The 21549-nt window shown below is 44.0% G+C and overlaps 1 protein-coding gene across 2 annotated transcripts in view; it reads right to left on the minus strand.

Moving 5' to 3' along the window:
- Positions 1-21549, minus strand: part of mettl22 (methyltransferase like 22) — a 91068-nt gene that overhangs the window by 34969 nt on the left and 34550 nt on the right. For both annotated transcript variants that reach the window (XM_034224397.1, XM_034224396.1), the window contains exons 5-8: positions 10941-10981; positions 9209-9353; positions 7021-7092; positions 5760-5813 (exon numbers count right to left, since the gene is read on the minus strand). In XM_034224397.1, coding sequence (XP_034080288.1) covers positions 5760-5813; positions 7021-7092; positions 9209-9353; positions 10941-10981 — 312 coding nt within the window. The remainder of the gene's footprint in view (positions 1-5759; positions 5814-7020; positions 7093-9208; positions 9354-10940; positions 10982-21549) is intronic.

A 21549-nucleotide genomic window follows, 5' to 3' on the forward strand; every position in this document is an offset into this window, starting at 1 on the left:
ATCTCACTAATTTGTAAGTCGGCAAAAATATTTACAATAGCACATGTTTCAATGCTGATTGCTGAAATGTTACATTTATAATTTGTAGTTCAGGACCATGGACAATGCAGCTTCCTTGCATTGACAGTTCTCTGTGCTGAATTTCTGCTGAGTTTCCTTTGCCTCATTTTTAATGTTGTGACCTGTCTGGTTTAAAGCAGTGTGTTGCTGCTTTGATGAAGCCTAATTTGATAAAGTTTCAAATTAATTTCTGAAATATTTCATTAATAAATATTTCATGAGTAATATAGTTGTCTTTGTCACATTTTATTTGGCATTAGTAAATAATTATGCACATTTACAGATATTTTACATGATATGAGTGATAACACGTGTTATAAGGGCTATTTTGCACAATAGGTGTGCCTTGAGATTTTTACTTGTCCTTTGGTGTGCCTTGGGCACAAAAAGTTTGGGAACCACTGGGTTAGCATATTAATCTAGCTGGCAAGCTAACGAACCTAAAACAACTAAGTTTCTCTAATATTTTGTGATTTTCATTTGATTTCATCCAGCCAGATCAGGAAACTCCTGGCGTATCCGGCGGACAACACTTGACGGGATGACCACTCTGATACCTGATCCTAAGAAGCCCCAGCACCAGCTTACAAAGCTGCGATAGGCAAGATGCCGAAAACGCCTATAAAGGGAGGAATGGATGATATACAGCAGGGGTACTCAAACTTTTTTGTTAAAGGTCCACTTGTGAATCTTATACAAGGTCACTGGTACGGATCAATGCCAGTAAAGTCCCGTCCCTCCCCCTCCCCCGGAGCGGAGCAACGCAACTGAAATTAAAAAGCAGTTTCAGCGCGCTAAGCATGGGGCCCCCTTGAGGGGGTTTCCAGACATGTCGTTGCAGTAAATTAAAGGGTGTTACATGTTGTCGTTGCTGTGGACCTTCTTAATCTTTTCTTATGTTTTTTTAATTTTATTTTGAAATTGTTACGTTTATTCTGGTTTGTTTTGTGTTTGTATCTTTTATTTTAAATGTATTTATTTTATGTTTTGTGAGCCGAGCTGTGTGATTTTATATTTTAAGTATCTCTCTGTACAGCACTTTGGTCTGGAGGTTTTAAAGTGCTATATAAATAAAGTTGGATTGGATTGGATTAATCTACCTTATTTGGGGGCCCCCTTCTGGTCCAAGCACTTGCCTGTCGGTAAACGGCGCCCTTTTATACACACACACATTCAATACATACATACAGTATGATGGCTTGAACTAGTGGGAGAAATGGCACTGTTTGTCTGTAGCCAATGCCTTGAACCTCGGCAAAAATGGCATTAGAAAGTCATGGTAAACTTGTGGTTAACTGCAATGCATGTCACGCTCGTGCACACAAGTAAATATATATGCACGTTCATTTTCACAACGCGTCAGACACAAGAAAATATACATTAAAGGGGACCTATCATGCAAAATTCACTTTGTGATGTCTTTTATACATAAATATGTGTCCCCGGTGCGTCGGGGAACTCACGCAGCGTCAGAAAATAAAACCCTCTCTCTTTTCCTCCGTACCCAAAAAAAAAGGGGTACAACGAGCGGATACAGATTTGCTGCCGATCTGATGTCAAATCGGCGGCGGACCCACAGAAAGTTGCTATCAGAAACAATGCCTGACATGTTTTGGACGTAATCTCGTCTTTGTTGACATTAGCAAGCCTTGCTAACACTCAGAACTAACCTGTACTGTAGAGCACGTGTTTAAAACGCAGGAAATAAAAAAAGGAACTCACCTTGTGATAAACCCGCTAGAGAAAAAGCATTTGAGCTCCATACTGTTTCAGAAATAATCTTTGATGTGATTTAAACAGGATGGCGTTTTATCACAGCAGAATTTAACTTTATCTCCGGTAGAATTATGATCAGGCATTAGCTCCGCCTCCTCTTTTTTTTTTTTTAAAGCTAAGCACCCGCAATCTGCGTTTCTCTAACAGGGCTGTAACTTTACCAGTGCACTCTCTACCAGTGCACACTCTACTAGTGCACAGTCTACAAGTGCACTCTCTACAAGTGCACACTTTACCAGTGCACTCTCTTCAAGTGCACACTTTACCAGTGCACTCTCTACAAGTGCACACTTTACCAGTGCACTCTCTAGAAGTGCACACTTTACCAGTGCACTCTCTACCAGTGCACACTTTACCAGTGCACTCTCTACCAGTGCATTCTCCACCCAGGAATGACCAGTAGGAAATGTCTTTGTGTGGTATGTGTGGTATGTGTGTGTGTGTGTGTGTGTGTGTGTGTGTGTGTGTGTGTGTGTGTGTGTGTGTGTGTGTGTGTGTGTGTGTGTGTGTGTGTGTGTGTGTGTGTGTGTGTGTGAATAGGCCTGACGCGATAATCAATAAATTGACTTATCGTACGATAAATGAAAATGGACTCGATAACTTTTCTGGCTCGACAAATTGCCGTTTACATGCGTGTTTGTTTACATAAAGATGTGACCAGCATTTTAGCCAGGCGCGCTGTGGCTGCTGGCCCGGCGCGCTGTGAGGGGCGGGGCTCACACACAGCCAGGTCAGGACAGTAGTGTAGCAGGCAAATTAATATTATAGAGACAAGCAGGAGACAACGTGTGACTTACTCGAGGGGTATTTGAAGTTAAATGGAAGTGGTTGCAAAACCTAATACCACATCTCCGGTGTGGGAATATTCTGGATTAAAGCTAAATCAACGAGGCGAACCTATGGACTTGAATGAGCCGGGCGGTGTGTCGCATTCATTTGAAAAAGGTAGCAACAAAAGCTAGCAATACGACCAACCTTAAACTGCACCTGAAACACAACCACCCCATTCCGTGTTCCAGCTGGGAGCAAACACGGCAGCTGGAGATGGAGAGCCCCTACAGCGTTCCTTATCTTTCTTACAGTGCAGATGCTTTTCTGCTTGCTCCTGCCTCTGCTTACTTTTTATGCTGATTTTCTATTCTTATTCTCTGAAAACTTCGAGCAGCGGCTCCTGGACCTTAACTTATCACTGGGACAGTTCATCTTCGTAAATAGACGGAGGGTTTCAGCCATATTTCAACATTTTTACGACGACGTCAGTCTTACAATAGCGTGGCCTAGCAACAGCTAAAGCCTGGTAGGCTACTGCATGCTATTTAGCTTAAGCTAGTTGGTAGCAAAACGCCTCCGTTCTCTACAGATGACTTCCACAAACTTATACAGAAGATGGCTGTGTTAGAAATGAAAATGCAACGGTTGGAAGTTAACGTGGAAGTGAATGGACTATGTCGTGGGAATGACACCACTTTACCAGTGTTGCAAAATAATGGAGAAGGGTATGCTAACTCACAGCTAGTTAGCAGCTACAAGGATTCCAAGGAACAGGAGGGCTGTGTACTGGGTAATAAATCTACAAGTGGTAGTCCTCCCTGGAACTCTCTGGGTGCAAAGAGTAAATCATTTCCATGGGATTTGGGAGGACGGATAACAGGCAGAGCCCAGCGCTCTGAAATCTGTGATGCGACCGGCTGGCCTGCATTGTTATCACCCAGGAAGAGCGCCTCTTCAACCCCTATTCATACTAGGAAACAGCAGTGGACAGCTGCTAAAGGGAGAATTACAAACAATCCTCCTAAACCACCAAGTGTGCCAATCCAGAACAGATACGCTCCGCTGACCGAAAACCGGAGATCTCTTTCTGATGACCTGGATAACCTGTCCTCCTCACACAGCAGGGTAAGGACCAATAGCTACTCCAAAAGTAAAAGGCTAGAGGGAAAGCTAACGACTGGGACTGAAACTCTGATTGTGGGTGACTCTGCTGTAAGAGATGTAAAAGGTCTGTGTAGTAAGAACAACACCAAAGTACTCTGTTTTCCCAAGGATGTGGTCTCTGACTTGGCTGAGAAGATCCTGCATATTGGGGCTGAACATCCGACTGTGAAGAATGTGGTACTACACATTGGAACAAATTATGTTGTGAAACAAGAGTCAGAAGTGCTGAAAGAAGACTTTAAATGTTTGTTGGAAACTGCCAGCTCTCTAAATGCAGAGGTGTTCATCAGTGGCCCTCTACCGCCAGTCAGAAGAGGAGTGGAGAGATTCAGCAGATTGTTTGCACTGAACACCTGGCTTTCAACGGCCTGTACTGACCATTCTGTCCATTTTATTGACAATTTTAACTTTTTCTGGGATCGCAGACATCTTTCAAGGCAAATGGAGTTTGCCTGAACAAGTAAGGAGTGAAATTGTTTATCTCTAACATATTCAACTGCCTGCGTCATCAATCTGTTCCCTCTGCCAAGGACAAGCGGCAAGAGGAATCAAAACACGAGAAAGACACAACACATCACGCAGAAAACCCTGAAGAATTATCACTGCACCCGCCTGAGGAATGTTCTGATTATGGGAGACATATGAGACACATGGAGGAGTCTCCACTGCCCGTCACCCCCCCCCCCCCCCTGTCAACGCCTTTGAGGATACTCCGTTCACCCTTTCACCCTCGCCCACCCTCCTGGAGATCGTTGAACACATGAAGGAGATACAGAGGGTTGGCACCGATTCCTTCCTGGAGTTTAATAACCAAACTAAGGCGATACGCAGGGCTGGCAGCATGTCCTTTACCCCCGCTCCTCAACGACGCCCACCAAAATCACCGCAGAGACGCGCACCATCTCCCCCGTCTTCATCAAGAAACCATCTGCAGTCTCCGAAGCCTGATAAGGATATTTGTGTACAAAACACAACAAACTCTTACTGATATGTGCTGGGTCCAGGCTCAAGGGCGTATGGCACTCAACTCTTTCCAGGACATGCCGGGGCCCTGCCTGCCAGTAGCTTTGCCGATATCTGTGTTGATAGGTAATAGATTAAGAGCGGTGAATCATCTTAGATACAGGAAGCGCTCAAACGTTTGTCTGAGTTTATCTAATTTAGCAGTGATTCCATGTCAGCCACAGCTTGTTACAAAAAACATGACTGATAGTGTGTTTAACAAACTTAAAATAGCTTAAACTAGCTATTGACTTTGACCGTCTAGTCATTGTTGGTGATTTTAACATCCATGTTGACAACCCCCAGGACAGAGGGGTCTGCAATGTTCAAAACAACAGATAAAGCCAGAAATCTAGGTGTAGTCATGGACTCTGACCTGAGTTTCAACAGTCACATTAAAACTGTTACTAAATCAGCCTACTATCACCTAAAGAATATATCTAGGATTAAAAGACTAATGTCACAGCAGGATTTGGAAAAACTTGTCCATGCTTTTATCTTCAGTAGACTGGACTACTGCAATGGTGTCTTCACAGGTCTCACTAAAAAATCTATTAGGAAGCTGCAGCTAATTCAGAACGCTGCTGCTCGAGTGATTGTTTTGGTTGTGTGTGATTTTAATTAATTTGTTATACTTAAATGTATTTGTTTTATTTATTATATATAATTTATATATTTGAATATCATTTCACATTTCATTTGCAATGTTGAATGTTCAATCCAAAATTCTGTTTCAAAGGATTTACTTGAATTATTATTATATATTATCATTATGTCAGTGGTCTAAAATGGTCTTACAACGGTGCCGACAATATTAACGTTTATCGCAATAATTTCCGGGAAGATTTATCGTCCAACAAAATGTATTATCGTGCCTATGTGTGTGTGTGTGTGTGTGTGTGTGTGTGTGTGTGTGTGTGTGTGTGTGTGTGTGTGTGTGTGTGTGTGTGTGTGTGTGTGTGTGTGTGTGTGTGTGTGTGTGTTACCTGTACAAAGGTCATGCTGAAGCCAGTCCAGCTGTCTCACTCTCACATCACCACCTGATTGTCAGAGAAGTTAAAGTCATAATGTTTTTGTGTTAGGATATAATTATCTTTCATAAGATGAAAATAATATATATATTAATAAAATAAATAATAAAATAAAACAATGACTTAATTATTATGCCTATACAAGCATAAATATATACCTTAAGCAGTGGCGAGCCGTCAGGGCCCTCTCTGAGGGCCTAAGATATTCTAAAAAATTATATTTGAAAACATTAATATTTTAATTTTAAATTTGTTTTAGTTATATTTTTCATTAGTTTTACCAAAATAACTTGATTTTTTTGTATTTCAAATAACATTTCCAAAGAAATAAATCCTTCGAATGTGCCTGTTCAGTTTGTGAAGGGTTCAATGAAAGAAGCTCCTTTGGCCGGGAGTTACTGTCAAGATAGGAGGTGATTGGTGGTCCTGCTGTAAATTCACAGAGGGCTAGCTAGGGTAACTCAACGAGAGAGTAATGTCAAATGACAGTACAATTGACCAATCGTATCTTCCCTCTAAATGGGCGGGCTTTATTTTCGCGGACTTTATGACAAGTTCTGCCCGCTGTGAGGTTTATGCATGTGTGTTATAACAACGGGTCAAGCTAGGGGGAAGTAGCTAATTAGCATAAGTTTGTTCATGATGGCTCATGTCAGTGATAGTGATGACATCGCTGCGAAATTATTAACAGAGTCATTTTCAAGATTGAGTTCCAATGATAAACTGGAGTGGCAAAGGATCAGCTGAATGACCTGCAAGTGCTTCATCCAAAAGCACAGGAGGATGGACTTTGTGTTTAAGTGATTTATCATCAAAGGTAGGCCTAAGTCATTTTCAATGTGGGCCGCCGTGCCGACTTAGTTCATTTTTAATTGTTAATTGGCTGTCATGATAGGTGTTTATATAAATGGTGTTGTTTTGTGTGGTAGAGGGTCGCTGTCATAGATGCGTTTTGATATTCCGCTGAAGTATACGCTGAGACGTAATAACTCTTCTTTTTTTTTTCCAGAGGGAAGGGGGGGGGTTCAGAAGGCCTAAGTATAAAAGTCACGGCCACAGACCTTGAGTAAGTAAATACTATCCAAGTTACTATCTTTTGTGTAAGTCAGCCCTTTTGTACCCTTTTATTTGGGAGCATGTTATAGCAGAGGTTCCCACAGTGCTCTCGCCACTACGTGCACAGGGACAGCGACCATGGTTTAGATGGAGTTCTCACCTGCAGCCTCCATCAGGTGTCTGTTTAATGTTACATTTTTCTTGCACATGCTGAGAAGGTCCTCTCCCACATCTGTAAAACAACATGTGGTATTTCAGCCATGAAACAGTACAATGTTTACATGAGACACAGGTTTTAAAGGTAAACTTCAGAATATATTTGCTCGGTCATACAGTATTAATCCAACTGCCTGCTGCGCTCACTGACTTGTGTCGACTGCACAGAGCAAAGTCTTTCTTTTTTTACTTCCCTACATCACTCTTTTACTTCCAATCCTTTCCTTTGTTTTCGTTATTTGAACATGTCCCAAAATAGTAATGATATGTGGCATGATTTAATCAGTTTGAGAAAGGCTGATATGGGATGTAATATGATTAACAAATGATTTACAGTGGAATGTTTTTATATAAATATGATCATGTACACATGAACACAAGTATAGAGTTTGTCTTGACTGAATGAACTGAAGTATGGAGGGAGGAGTGTGTGCTGGGATCAGTGTGTCAGCACAGAGCTGTAATCTAACAGATACTGTATGAATGAGACGCAGTAGAGCAGGGGTGGCCAACCTGCGGCTCTCGAGCCGCATGCGGCTCTTTGCCTAGTTTCATGCGGCTCTTCAGTTCATATTGAATTTTATATGTGTGAGTTTGGGGGAGAGACACTGACTCCTGACTAGTGGTGCAAGGTGTACCGATATTTGAAAGGTATACCGCGATACCCTGCCGTTAAAAAAGTTACGATTCCTCCGTTTAAGAATGACGGTGAGAAAGCGCCGTTTAAATAAGAGCTGTGTGTGTTCAGCGCTCTGCTTCCACTCCCTGCACTGCAGCCGTGCCTGCAGTCCCGCCCCTCTCAAGCACGCTCAAGTGCCTCCCCGCTCTCGTGCACGCGCTAGCTGCCAGAGCATGTGAGAAAACGAGAAGCATGGCTGCAAGTGGGAGTGCAACTGCCGCTGCGCCTCGGCTTGTTGACAAAAAAGACGCCAGAAGCGACATTTTGATGTATTTGAGCTATATCTCTGACAGTGAGGGCAAGCCTACGGACACCACGAGGCCTGTCTGTAAGAGATGTATTAATTGTATTTAATACGAATTCTTGTCATTTATTTTATTTATTGTTCTCATTGTTTAAAAGTTTGTGTTATGGTTCTGGTGTGAAATAAAGCACAATAATTACATTTAAGACTGTTTCCCTTTTTTTAAGAAAAGTATCAAAAAATAATCGGAATCGCAATTCTTGACTTGGTATCGAAACCAAAATGTTGGTATCGTGACAACACGACAGTTAAACCTGATATTTAGTAGGTCTGTTAAGTATTGAATGCTGATCATTCTGACGTAATTTGGCCGGTCAAAGTTGTTTGGGCTCGGATAAAATTGCTCCGTTACTTTCGTTCCGTGTTACTTTCGTCCCGTGTTACTTTCGTCCGGGCTCTCCCTACGTGTGTATGTGTGGTGTCAGGTGTCAGTATGAGAGGATGACAGCGCGTCTAATTTTGATGTGGCCCAAGAGCCAATCACAATAATACCTGCGATGCAGTGAACCAATCACCTTTTGAGGGGGGGAAAACCTATCGTTGATTAAACACTACTATCCAGTGTTTCCCATACCATTGTCTTGCACCCCGCCAACGGAGCCCCGCGCCCCCCCCTGAAATTCAAGGTGTTTAAAAAAAATATATAATTTTTTTTTAAATATATATATAGCACCAAATTGCAAATAATCTATAACTACTGTCACTTTTCACATTGAACATGTGCTCTTTTATTAAATAAACTAAACGCTTTCATTTTAAGTTGTGAGTTTAGTGTTTTTGACCCTAAGAAACACTGATGCAATAATCAATAACAATAATCCACAGCTCTTCTCTCTGCTCCAGAGGATTTAAAAAATATATATCCCAATGCCACAAAAATGCATCAGTGACGTGGTTGAAATCTTGTCTCCAGAAAACAAAAAACAGAAACAAGCGGTATCAGTGACTGTGTGTTTGATGTGGCTCTTTGCAGTAACATAGAAAAAATGTGGCTCTTAACCTCTGACTGGTTGGCCACCCCTGCAGTAGAGGAAACACTAAGAGGAGCTCAGACTACTCACAGAGCTCAGATTAAGATGAGTAAAGATATTCTTACGTCAGTTTTCAGTGTTGAGCTTTTTTAAATGATTTGTGCCTGATGAAATATACCTGTGCAGAATGTTGTTTTGCAGATGGTTGCCATGACGATGCTGGTGAGGCCTGTTCCCGCTCCCAGCTCCAGGACTGTGGCTCCTCTGAACATGTCAGGGCTGGAGAGAATGAAGTCCGCCAAGAGGAAGGCCCCGCGCCACACCTTCAGAAACATATGATGTATATATTTATAGATTTCAGAATCAAACAAGTATCAGAGCACTCTCATAATAATGTAACACTATCAGAGACTGGATTTTTATATATATATATATATATATATATATTAGGGCTGTCAAACGATTACAATTTTTTATCAGATTAATCACAGCTTAAAAATTAATTAATCATGATTAATCACCATTCGAACTATGTCCAAAATATGCCATTTATTTATGTATATTGTTGTGGGAATGGAAAGATAAATGGAAGAAGTCGGATATATCCATTTAACATACAGTATCTATGTTTATTATATCATTTTTCTGTGTGTCAAAATGAAAGACAGCCCACACACCTATCAATCATCAAACCGTGGGGTCTTAATTCATTACGTGTTGATTTCTATCAACGGGGGAGTACTTCAGGAAAGTCGACGGGGGGGGGCGGCTAGTGGAGTACTTCGTGACCACAGAGTGTGAACGTTGTGAGCAGCTGTTTTAGCGCAGTTCTCCAGTGAAGGGGGGGGGGGGGGGGGGTCTCCCTCCGTAGCCGGTTGGCGTAGTTTTGGCACAATTCCGTTGAACAGACCGACGTTAACAGCAGCCCTGTCTGTGCACACGGAGACCGACTCTGTCGTCCGGTGATCTAACCGCCTTCTGGAAAAGCTTCACAAGTACTTCGGTACGCAAATGTGCTTTGTGACACAAGTGACGGTACGCATTTCAGAGAGATTACGCACATAACCTGCGTACCAGTTATGTGCACCCCTGTACTACAGCAAAAGTATTCTCCGTCGGGACTTCCTGCAACAACACCACGCCGTTATCAAAGATGTTCTATTGAGAAGACGATCACTACGTGACAAAAGTTTTCAAAACCGTGGCTACTGAAATCAATCTTACTAACTGCCGTCTGTGCAATTTACTCCGCGCGAGTTGGCAGACTTTATTTTGCTTCCTTTAACATCATTTTTCATGGTGGGGCTAAGCCATTTCTTGGTATGGGTGTAGCCTACCCCAGCCATACCCTGGTGCTGCCACTGGTGGCACGTATGGGGCGGGCCATTCTGCACATGCGTTAAATGCGTTAAATATTTTAACGCAATTAATTCAAAAAATTAATTACCGCCGTTAACGCGATAATTTTGACAGCACTAATATATATATATATATATATATACTATATATATATATATATATATATATAGTACATTTCCCCTTTGTGGGACAAAAAAAGGATTTCTGATTGTGATTAACCCCTACAGTTCAAAATGTATCCTGAAGACTCTGTCACACAGGAGGTGCACAGGAAGCAGCACAGTGAGGTCATCACAGGCTCAGCACCACTCAGTGCCTACACTTCAGCCACATGTTCTGCCAACCATGCTTTATGTAACATTTGTGTAAGAAGTGAACAGAAGCACAAATCATTTGAGTTTCGATGGAAGCATTTAAAGATCACAGCAATTCACTTCCTGACACGGTTGCAGAACACTTCAACACTGAAAAACTGTGAAATAAGGAAAAGATAACCCTTTAACTACGGGGGGGGGGGGGGGGGGGGGGCAGATTAGTTTAATTGTACTCACCTGTTTGCCTACATCCTCCAGGGTTGTGGCCATGGTGTGTTCTGTAAAAAATATTCGATTCATATGTTAAACACTACTTATTTATTATAAACTTAACACAAAAAGTAAGGAGATCTGTGTTTGGTAGCTTATTTCTGAGTATGTGGGGCGCGCCCATGAAGAATGGGACAAATCTCCTCTGCCAATGCCAAACAGCTTTTTTTTGCTGTTGACTCTTGTTTGGTGTTGTTTGGTGGATTGGATGATTAAAGTCTGATGAATCAAGATATTTTGGCAACATTTATTTATGAACAATGTATTAATTTAACAAGGAGCCACAGTAGCGTGTGGAAGAACCAAACACAGCCACAACAGCCTCTCCTCCTCATGCTGGTCACAAATGTGGCACCACTTGAAATGTAAATAAACAGGCTTTGCAACGTTATAAGATGTATTGCCAAGAAGTATTGTTACAACAAAGAAATAATCTACGAAACACAGATTTTCTTACTTTTGGTGTTAAGTGCACTATTTAACCTTTTGAATTATAGGCAAGACAGGCCACACACAGTGGCGTTTTTATATGTACAAAAGTGGTGGGGCACCAAAAACTTAGATGTCTATCAGGGTTTCCGCTAGGACTTTTTCTCGCCGGTCAAATGTCCGGGCAGAATTTATTTTACCGGATAAATTTGAAACTTACCGGTCATATTTCAATAATAATAATAAGAGTTATGTAGCAGAGTTTCCGTTAGCAGGTAATTACCGGACTATGAGCAGATATGCTGATGTTTAAAACTCAGTTCACGGGGCTCATTTTTATATTGCTTCAGTCTATAATCGTAACAGATCGAAAAAATTCAGATTAATTTTTCAATAAATGATTGCACAAACAACATAATTATTACATTCAAACAAACTACTTGTAGTAGATGAAGTACATTATTCAACAGTTTACATTAACTTTGAATAATAACACGGGAGAAACGGATGCTCTCTTTTCCCTCTCTCCCTCCCTCTCTCTCCTGACAGCCCGTCAGTTTCTCATGCAGCTCGCTAAACAGAGGCAGGGCTTCAGGTGATTATGCAGAGCTGCGTGTCTCTGTCAGACTCAGCAGTTGATCTGATCTCTCTCTTGCGTCTGGTTATACTTCACTCGCGTTTATGTCCATATCGATCAGATCCAGCTCTCCTGATCGGGCTTTATAGAGAGCACCGATCAAACTATTAACAGTGAATATCGGCCGATAATGACCGGTGGCCGATCTATCGGAGCATCCCTAATTATTACCAGACATTTTGACCGGCAGGTTTTGAATTTACCGGTTTTTAATACATTTTACCAGCTAAAAACCGGTAATTACCGGCTAACGGAAACCCTGATGTCTATATATAAGCTCCTGCAGTGAGGTTCATGGCTGGTGAGGCACTGGCACTGACTCTTCAGGTTTACAAATATTATATTTTGACCTAAATCAAAATATAATATTATCTTCAAAATCTTTTTTGTCTGATGCTTTGATTAATTTTAAACAGACAGTTTAGCACAAATCATACCAAAGGATATCCAAAAAATGTAATTTTATAATTTAAATATTGGATTGTTCTCTCTTAGTAAGATCCCATTTTCAATAAAATTGCGGTCTTACCTTGACTTGAAGATGAAATCCTTTTGCCTATCCATCTGGACAAAAATCTCTATTACTTTTTTGTAAAAGTCCTCCTTATCTTCTTGTAGTTTCAAAAGTCGAATCATAAATCTAAATCGATAGATTTATGATTTGAAAATTATAAAAGTAGGGTAGACATGTGGATATTATCCGGCTGAACAAAACGTGCATTTATCTACGGTACGTTTCCCACAGATCTTATTTCGAGCTATTTTCTAAAATCCTATGGAGAAATCTCATTGCTTTTTTGTCGAGGGAAGCCATGCGCAGCTTACTTCCAGGTTTTAGGACGCGTCTCTAGTCTGCTCTTCACACACCACACTTTTCACGGCACACATACTTACACCCAATCAGCTCTGAATTATGTGAGACGACGTATGGTGGGGATGGCAGCTCAGTGCCCCTATGGTCATTATTTATTTGCCACACACATTAAATAGGAAAATACTCTGAGCATGCACAGTGTAGTGTTTACAGTCACCATTCACTTAGACAGTGAGAGGGAAGGGCATAATCAGGTTTTGTCCCACATGGCTCTAAACAGCTCAATAGGCACACACTGTAGACACTAATTAGAAGAACACAGACTAAAACAACAATGCACAGACAAATCAGATGATTAAACATGATCTTAAAATATATTTTATATTTATTTTTGTATTTTTTTGTAATCATTATTTTTAATACTTTCTGCTGAAAAAAAAGTTTAATTTTGAAAAATAAATAAATACATGTTCAAATAAGTATAGAAACCAAGTCAAATTTGTCAAATGTATTGCACTGGTGATCACAGTTTGAACAGTTGACAGCTTTCATGCTTAAAACATAACTTTAACATAACGTTATAAACATCCATCCATCCATCTTCTCCCGCTTATCCGTGGTCGGGTCGCGGGGGTAGCAGTTCCAGCAGAGAGCCCCAAACTTTCTTTTCCCCGGCCACATCAACCAGCCTTGACTGGGGGATCCCAAGACGCTCCCAGGACAGCGAAGAGATATAATCCCTCCACCTGGTCCTAGGTCTACCCCTTGGTCTCTTCCCAGTTGGACGTGCCTGGAACACCTCCCCGTTATGTTGTTCGTGTATGTTCCCTCTTTCATTTAAAAACGTTATGTTTATAACGGCAGACTAAGATTGGTTCAAAAGACCTCATGAAAGACGACACAGAAAGTGAGGATACCCGGCCCGGAGGAAGCCCGGGGTCCCCTTCTGGAGCCAGGCCCAGAAGGAGGACTCGTCGGCGAGCGTCTGGTGGCCGGGCTTGCCACGGAGCCCGGCCGGGCACAGCCCGAAAAGGCAACGTGGGCAACACCTCCGCTTCTCCGTCCCGCGGGCCCACCACCTACGGGAAATGGCGATGGGGTCGGGTGCACTGCCAGAAGGGTGGCAGTGAAAGCAGAGGGTCTCGACGGACCAGACCCGGGCGACAGAAGCTGGCTTTGGGGACGTGGAACGTCACCTCTCTGGGGGGGGGGGAGGAGCCGGAACTTGTGCGGGAGGTGGAGCGTTACCAGTTGGATCTGGTTGGGCTCACAAACTCGCAAACGTGTAGGCCCAAGTTCAGGAGGCCCAAGTTCAGGAGGCCTTCAACTCACACCTCCGGCAGAGCTTTTCGGGCATTCCTGTGGAGGTTGGGGACATTGAACCAGAGTGGTCGGTGTTCAAAGCCTCTATTGCTGGTCTCAAGGTCTTAGGTGCCTCAAGGGGCGGTAACCCTCGAACCTTCGGGTGGACACCGGTAGTCAGGGAAGCCGTCCGACTGAAGAAGGAGGCCTTCAGGGATTTGTTATCACAGGCCCGAAGGTCATCAGCCTCAGCCGTGGCTGAGGCAAAGCAGCGGGTGTGGGAGAAGTTCGGAGAAGACATGGAAAAGGACTTTCGGGCTGCACCAAAGTTGTTCTGGAAAACTGTCCGACACCTCAGGAGGGGGAAGCAGGGAACCATCCAAGCTGTGTACAGTAAGGATGGGACGTTGTTGACCTCAACTGATGGAGTGTTAGGGCGTTGGAAGGAACACTTTGAGGAACTCCTGAACCCGACAACTCCGCCCTCTATGTTAGAGGCAGAGCTGGAGTATGACAGGAGATCAACACCAATCTCCCGGGGGGAGGTCACTGAGGTCGTCAAACAACTCCACAGTGGCAAAGCCCCGGGGGTGGATTAGATCGGCCCAGAAATGCTGAAGGCTCTGGGTGTTGAGGGACTATCATGGTTGACACGTCTCATCAACGTTGCGTGGAAGTCGGAAACGGTACCGAAGGAGTGGCAGACCGGGATGGTGGTTCCCCTTTTCAAAAAGGGGGATCAGAGGGTGTGTGCCAATTACAGAGGCATCACACTACTCAGCCTCCTTGGGAAAGTTTACTCAAGGTACTCGAAAGGAGGGTCAGGCCGATTGTCGAACCTCAGATTGAGGAGGAACAATAAGGATTCCGTCCTGGTCGTGGAACGACGGATCAGCTTTTTACTCTCGCAAGGATCCTGGAGGGGGCCTGGGAGTATGCTTATCCGGGCTACATGTGTTTTGTAGACTTGGAGTAGGCGTATGACCGAGTTCCCAGGGAGTTACTGTGGGAGGTGCTGCAGGAGTATGGGGTGAGGGGGTCTCTACTCAGGGCCATCCAATCTCTGTACTCCCAAAGCGAGAGCTGAGTCCGTGTCCTCGGCAGTAAGTCGGACCCATTTCCGGTGAGGGTTGGCCTCCGCCAGGGCTGCGCTTTGTCACCAATCCCGTTTGTAATATACATGGATCGGATTTTGAGGCATAGTCGTGGGGGAGGGGGTCTGCAGTTTGGTGGGCTAAGGATTGCACCACTGCTTTTTGCAGATGATGTGCTTCTAATGGCTTCATCGGTCTGCGACCTTCAGCACTCACTGGATCGGTTCGCAACCGAGTGTGAAGCGGCTGGGATGAGGATCAGCACCTCCAAATCTGAGGCCATGGTTCTCAGCAGGAAACCGATGGACTGTCCACTCCAAGTAGGGAATGAGTCCTTACCCCAAGTGAAGGAGTTCAAGTATCTCAGGGTCTTGTTCTCGCATGAGGAAACAATGGAGCGTGAGATGGGCCGGAGAATCGGAGCAGCGGGAGCGGTACTGCAGTCGCTTTACCGCACCGTTGTGATGAAAAGAGAGCTGAGCCAGAAGGCAAAGCTCTCTGTCTACCGGGCCATTTTCATTCCTACCCTCACCTATGGTCATTAAGGATGGGTCATGACCGAAAGAATGAGTTTGCGGATACAAGCGGCCGAGATGGGTTTTCTCCGCAGGGTGGCTGGTGTCTCCCTTAGGGATAAGGTGAGAAGTTCAGTCATCCGGGAGGGACTCGGAGTTGAACCGCTCCTCCTTCGTGTCGAAAGGAGCCAGTTGAGGTGGTTCGGGCACCTAGTAAGGATGCCACCTGGGCGCCTCCCTAGGTGAGGGAATGCTCCGGTTTTGGGACAAAATTAACATGGGATCACTCCGGTCATTGTACGTACTTCGTCTCACTGGAATATTAACGGTCAGATTGAATACAACATCGACCCAATTCCTCCGGTCAATGACGGGAGAGTTTTGAAAGTGACAAAACACTGTTCCACACATTTAAAAACACTTAAACAATGTTTACCCAGGATTCAGGCACCTTCCCTGGCTTGTAAAATGCGGTGATGCGCCCTGGAGGTATCAGACTATTTAAAAAACATGTATACCCAGGATTCAATTACTTTTCCTGGCTGTGAAGCAGCCTGTTCTCTGGGTACAGTCTGGGTGCAAGAGCCATGTGCTGCAAGGATCTCTCTGGGTGTGCTCTGTGAGTCTCACACCCCGTTTCTCTCTGGCTGCTCTCTCCCTCTATTCACAGCACTTTTCCCCAGCTTTCAAATACTTATTGCTGGGTGGAAGAGCCATGTGCATCACCCTGGGTCTCTGTCTGTGTGCCTGTGAGTGTGAGACCCTGCTTCTCCGGGGTGCTGGAGAGTCATTTTCAGGCTCCTCTCCACAGTTGTCCCCCTAAAACTGATTTGTAATCATTATTTTTGCATTTAAATGATTTATTTTATCATTAATATGGTTCCCTAACACAATGCACATAGTCTGGAGCTTACTGGGGTCCTGCATATGCTTTAATCAGGCGTTTTAACACTTTTTTCTTGTATTCACTATCGTGGGGCTACATAAATCAAATTCCGGGTAATTCGGAGCACAATTGTACCTTTTACTATTTAAATGCATTTGTATTATATATTTTTGGGGTATAAAAGTGACATTTCTGGGTGACTTTGTCAGTTTATGGAGCTTAGCCCACAAATCCTGGAGGTTCCAGGCCGAATTTGGGAGCTCATAGGCGGCCTGCCATGCGCCCCCACCCGTGGAAAGAAGAAAAAAGTAAAGAAAACGGTCAATTATATCTTAAAATAATCAAAAATGAAGTTTTAAAAAAATGTTGTGCCGACAGAGAAGGGGCTTTGAAAAGCTCAACCTGTCGGCCCTTCCGGCCGAAGCCCCGGACACTTCCCCGTTGCAACTTACAACGGAGAGGGGAAACCAAGCCTCCCCTTCTCCGTCAAAAAAATTATTTCATCATTTTCAAGCTACTGTCCGCACGAAATCGGAAACCCAGTTTTTGAGAGGACTCAGAAAAAAAACGGCTGTCTCACTTCATGGAGGAATGTGTCCGCTCCTAGTGCACTCGGATGAATTTGTTGCCTAGAGACCCCGCAGCATGGTTCTTACCAAACTTTAAGTTTTTGAACTGGTCTCTGGAGGAATGTAAGGGGATTTTTTTAGGGGACTCTAAATTATGAGGCACTATTTTCGGATACATTTGATCACTTTTAGCCCTTTTTTATGGTTGTCCAAAAAGTTAACTCAGACTTTTTCTGACTCTGGAGGAATGTAAGGGGAGTTGACAGGGGACTCTACCCGCCTTATGAGGCACTATTTTCGGATACTTTTTTACATTTTCGCCCCTTTTGCCTGGTTCTTTTTCTTTCTGTTTTGGCCCGTTTCACCCGGTTCCTTCTACCGGGGGCACTGCCCGGTCCTGGGTGCCCCCCGACGGCCTTTGTCCAGCCGTTCCCCCCCCCAACTCGACCATACATTAACGGATTTTGTCCATTTTTGCTGCGTTCTTCTCCTCTCACCTCACTGATCGAATGGCAAACGCGACCTGCCATCACAGGGTCTTCTCCCCCGGTCCACGTGCCGGTGCTCTGGCTGTCGGTTCCTCCGAACTGCGGGTTCGACTCTGATGGCCGGGAGGGTGTGCTGCGTGGGGGTAACCCTGCGTGTCTTTTTCCTCCCGGGCGTGAAGCGTTTCCAAGACGAACCGTCTGACTCAGGGGTCCCACCACGGGTTCCGCAGCGGGTTGGATGTTCCACCTCCCCAATTCACCGCGGAGTGCCAGGCAAACATCAGTTTCTCTAATCCTCCAATGTTGCATAGCGGCCTTAGTCGGCTGCGGCATTCAGCAATTGCTCCGGGCACCAGTTCCCTCAGGGACCACGGCTTGGTGGCTTCACATGATATAGGGTCGACCCTACTTCATCACAGGCTACCTGTTTGATCCTGCGTAACAACCACATATGCTTGTCTGCAAAGAGGGACCTGCCAGGTCCCGCCCTGGTGTTCCTCTACGGCTAGTGTCCAGCCGTCAGCTGTGGTATCAGCAAATTTGACCCGCCATTGGAGGGCCTCCTCCCCGGGTCCACGTGCCGGTGCTTGGCGGTGCGGAAGAATGATATTTTGCAGGACATGACGGAGCTCAGGAGTCTGCATTTTGAAGCTCCTGGAGCGGACAAAGATATGTGTATTTGCCTGAATGATAGAAATAAACAAAGAATAATATTGTACAGGACATGACGGAGATCGGTGTATTTTCCTGGCTTTTTGGAAATAAACCAAATGTGATCTTGCAGGGCATTACGGAGCTAATTTACCCATGTGATGTTGTGCAGTACATTACTGAGCTCATTTAACGACATGGAGTGCCAGGGGCACTAAGGGGCACTAAGGTCTTACCCGGATGTCCTTATGTGTTTAGTCCGAGTGAGAGTGCTTACGTTTGGGTACACAGCTTTGCCAGGCGCACCCACCCGTGGAAAGACGAATATGACAAAACAGTTCAAGTGTGAACCTCCAGCACAGGGGGGGTGCCGTGAAGAAGGCCGAATATGGATGCTGATGGGCGGACGGTAAAGCACCGCAAAATCCACCCCCTTTTTAGGGTTACCAGGGGCATGAGGTTATGTACGGTGTGATCATCTGGGTTAAGTCCGTGGGGGAGTGCTTAAGTCCGGGGGCCCGGGGTCTCACGGTGTGCAAGGTTATGGAAGTGCCCATGTTAGGGAGACATGCTGGAGGTCTGTAGTCCGTCCTTTGGTGGTCTGTGAGGGGCTACAGAGAGGTGCTTTTCGCGGTCTCTGTTCTGGAGGTGTAAAAAAACCTGTTTGCCCATGTTAGGGAGAGATGCTGGAGCTATTTAGTCCGTTCTTTGGTGGTCTGTGAGGGGCTACAGAGGTGCTTTTCGCGGTCTCTGTCCTGGAGGTAGCACAATTCGAAAAAACGGCAGAGTGCCAACGGAGAAGCGGAGAGAAGGGGCTCGAAAAAGCTCAACCTGTTGGCACTTCAGGCCAAAGCCCCGGACACTTTTCCACTTCTCCGTTGCAACTTACAACGGAGAGGGGAAACCAAGCTTCCCCTTCTCCGTCAAAATGAATTCATCCATTTCAGACTACTGTCTGCACAAAATCGGAAACCCGGTTTTTGAGAGGACTCAGAAAAAAACCGGGTGTCTGATTTCATGGAGGAATGTATCCGCTCCATGTGCACTCTGGCTCGGATACATTTGTTGCCTGGAGACCCCCGAGCCTGGTTCTTACCAAACTTTAAGTTTGCAAACTGGTCTCTGAATGAATGTAAGGGGAGTTTGAGGGGACTCAAATTGCATTGCTGTTTTAGTCTGTGTTCTTCTAATTAGTGTCTACAGTGTGTGCCTATTGAGCTGTTTAGAGCCATGTGGGACAAAACCCGATCATGCCCCTCCCTCTCACTGTCTAAGTGAATGATGACTGTAAAAACGAGTATTTTTCTATTTAACGTGTGTGGCAAAAAAAATAATGACCATAGGGGCACTGAGCTGCCATCCTCGCCATACGTCATCTCCATAATTCAGAGCTGACTGGCTGTAAGTACGTGTGCCGCGAAAAGTGTAGTGTGTGAAGAGGAGACGAGAGAGGTGCAGTGACGCATCCTAAAACCCGGAAGTAAGCTGCGCATGGCTTCCCTCGACAAAAAAGCAATGAGATTCCTCCATAGGATTTTAGAAAATAGCTCGAAATAAGATCTGTGGGAAACGCACCTGTTAGATAAATGCACGTTGTGTTCAGCCGGATAATATCCACATGTCTACCCTACTTTTATAATTTTCCAATCATAAATCTATCGATTAGATTTATGATAGACTTTTGAAACTACAAGAAGATAAGGAGGACTCTTACAAAAAAGTAAGAGATTTTCGTCGAGAAGGATAGGCAAATGGACTTCATCTTCAAGGTAAGACCGCAATTTTATTGAAAAAGGGATCTTAGAGAACAATCCAATATTTAAATGATAAAATTACATTTTCTGTTTAAAATTAATCGAAGCATCAGACTAAAAAAGCTTTTGAAAATATAATATTTTGATTTAGGTCAAAATATAATATTTGTAAACCTGAAGAGTCAGTGCCAGTGCCTCACCAGCCATGAACTTCACTGCACGTCACTGCAGAAGCTTATAAACATCTACGTTTTTTGTGCCCCACCACTTTTGTACATATAAAAACGCCACTGGTAACGTAACCCTATTACAACAGAGATCAACAATCTATAACAGGGCCTATGCACAGAATGCAGCTATTCAATACTCATTCTTCTATAAGAATATGAGCATGTCTACATGCTCAGGGGAGAGGCGGGTGCGGAAGCGATTCACAATCAGGCCAGCCAGGGTCGGCTCTAGAACAAATCAAATGGGGGGGAAATAATTTACCAAGGGGGGAGGGCACACACTGCCGTCAACAACCAACACACCAACGCAACTTCAACTTCAAAAAACATGCTGTAAAGTCTATTGTTTTTCACACACATTGCAGGGATGTAGTGCTATTTTATAGCGCACCTATGACTTATGCATACATGCACGGTTGTGGCACGACCACCAAAACAGAAACATAGGCCACCATATAAAAAGTGTGCAAATGTATTTAGTATCCTATCCATGTGAACATGTTTTAGGTGGTGGTGGACCAAACCTCATCTAGGAGGGTCTGGGGGAATGCTCCCACGAGAAGATTATTTTTTAAATATTGTTGTTTAAATATAAGTTAAATGCATCAATCTGGTGCACTTTGAGAGCTAAATGAAGAGATCTATGGATAGCCTACATCTCTCAACATCCATATGAAACAGAACTGTACACAGATTTACTTTTTCTTTATGGATATTTTACTAATCACTCCCCTTTTAAACTGTATTCTTGTGTTACTGTCCTATAGTATTTCATACCCGTTTTTCATTTATTCTCTTATTCTTTAATAACTATATGATCATATAAAGGTAGCCTATTCCTCGCAAATACTTGTTTACATAAATGGTGACCAAACCGTTTGAGACCCACTGAGTTAACCTACACTAAAGTTAACTATCTAAATACTGAGAGAGTCCTTACCTCACTGAGCTGACGTTATAAGATCCTCTCAGTCTGACAGGAGAGGACTCTCCTCCACCTTGGCTTAGAAACAGCCCTTTATATCCGTTAGCATAGCTAGCTAACCAGATGCTAACAACAACATTCCACGTTACCGCTTGCACACTCACAAAATGCGCTCGTGCCACACACACAGAGAGCTGAGCTAGAATGAAACACAGATACTCAGAAGTAGGCTACTTGTACTGTACTGTATATCATATTATTTTCGATGGTTTTACTGTATAA

This window comes from Gymnodraco acuticeps, unplaced genomic scaffold (genome assembly GCF_902827175.1).
Source record: "Gymnodraco acuticeps unplaced genomic scaffold, fGymAcu1.1, whole genome shotgun sequence".
Classification (NCBI taxonomy): domain Eukaryota; kingdom Metazoa; phylum Chordata; class Actinopteri; order Perciformes; family Bathydraconidae; genus Gymnodraco; species Gymnodraco acuticeps.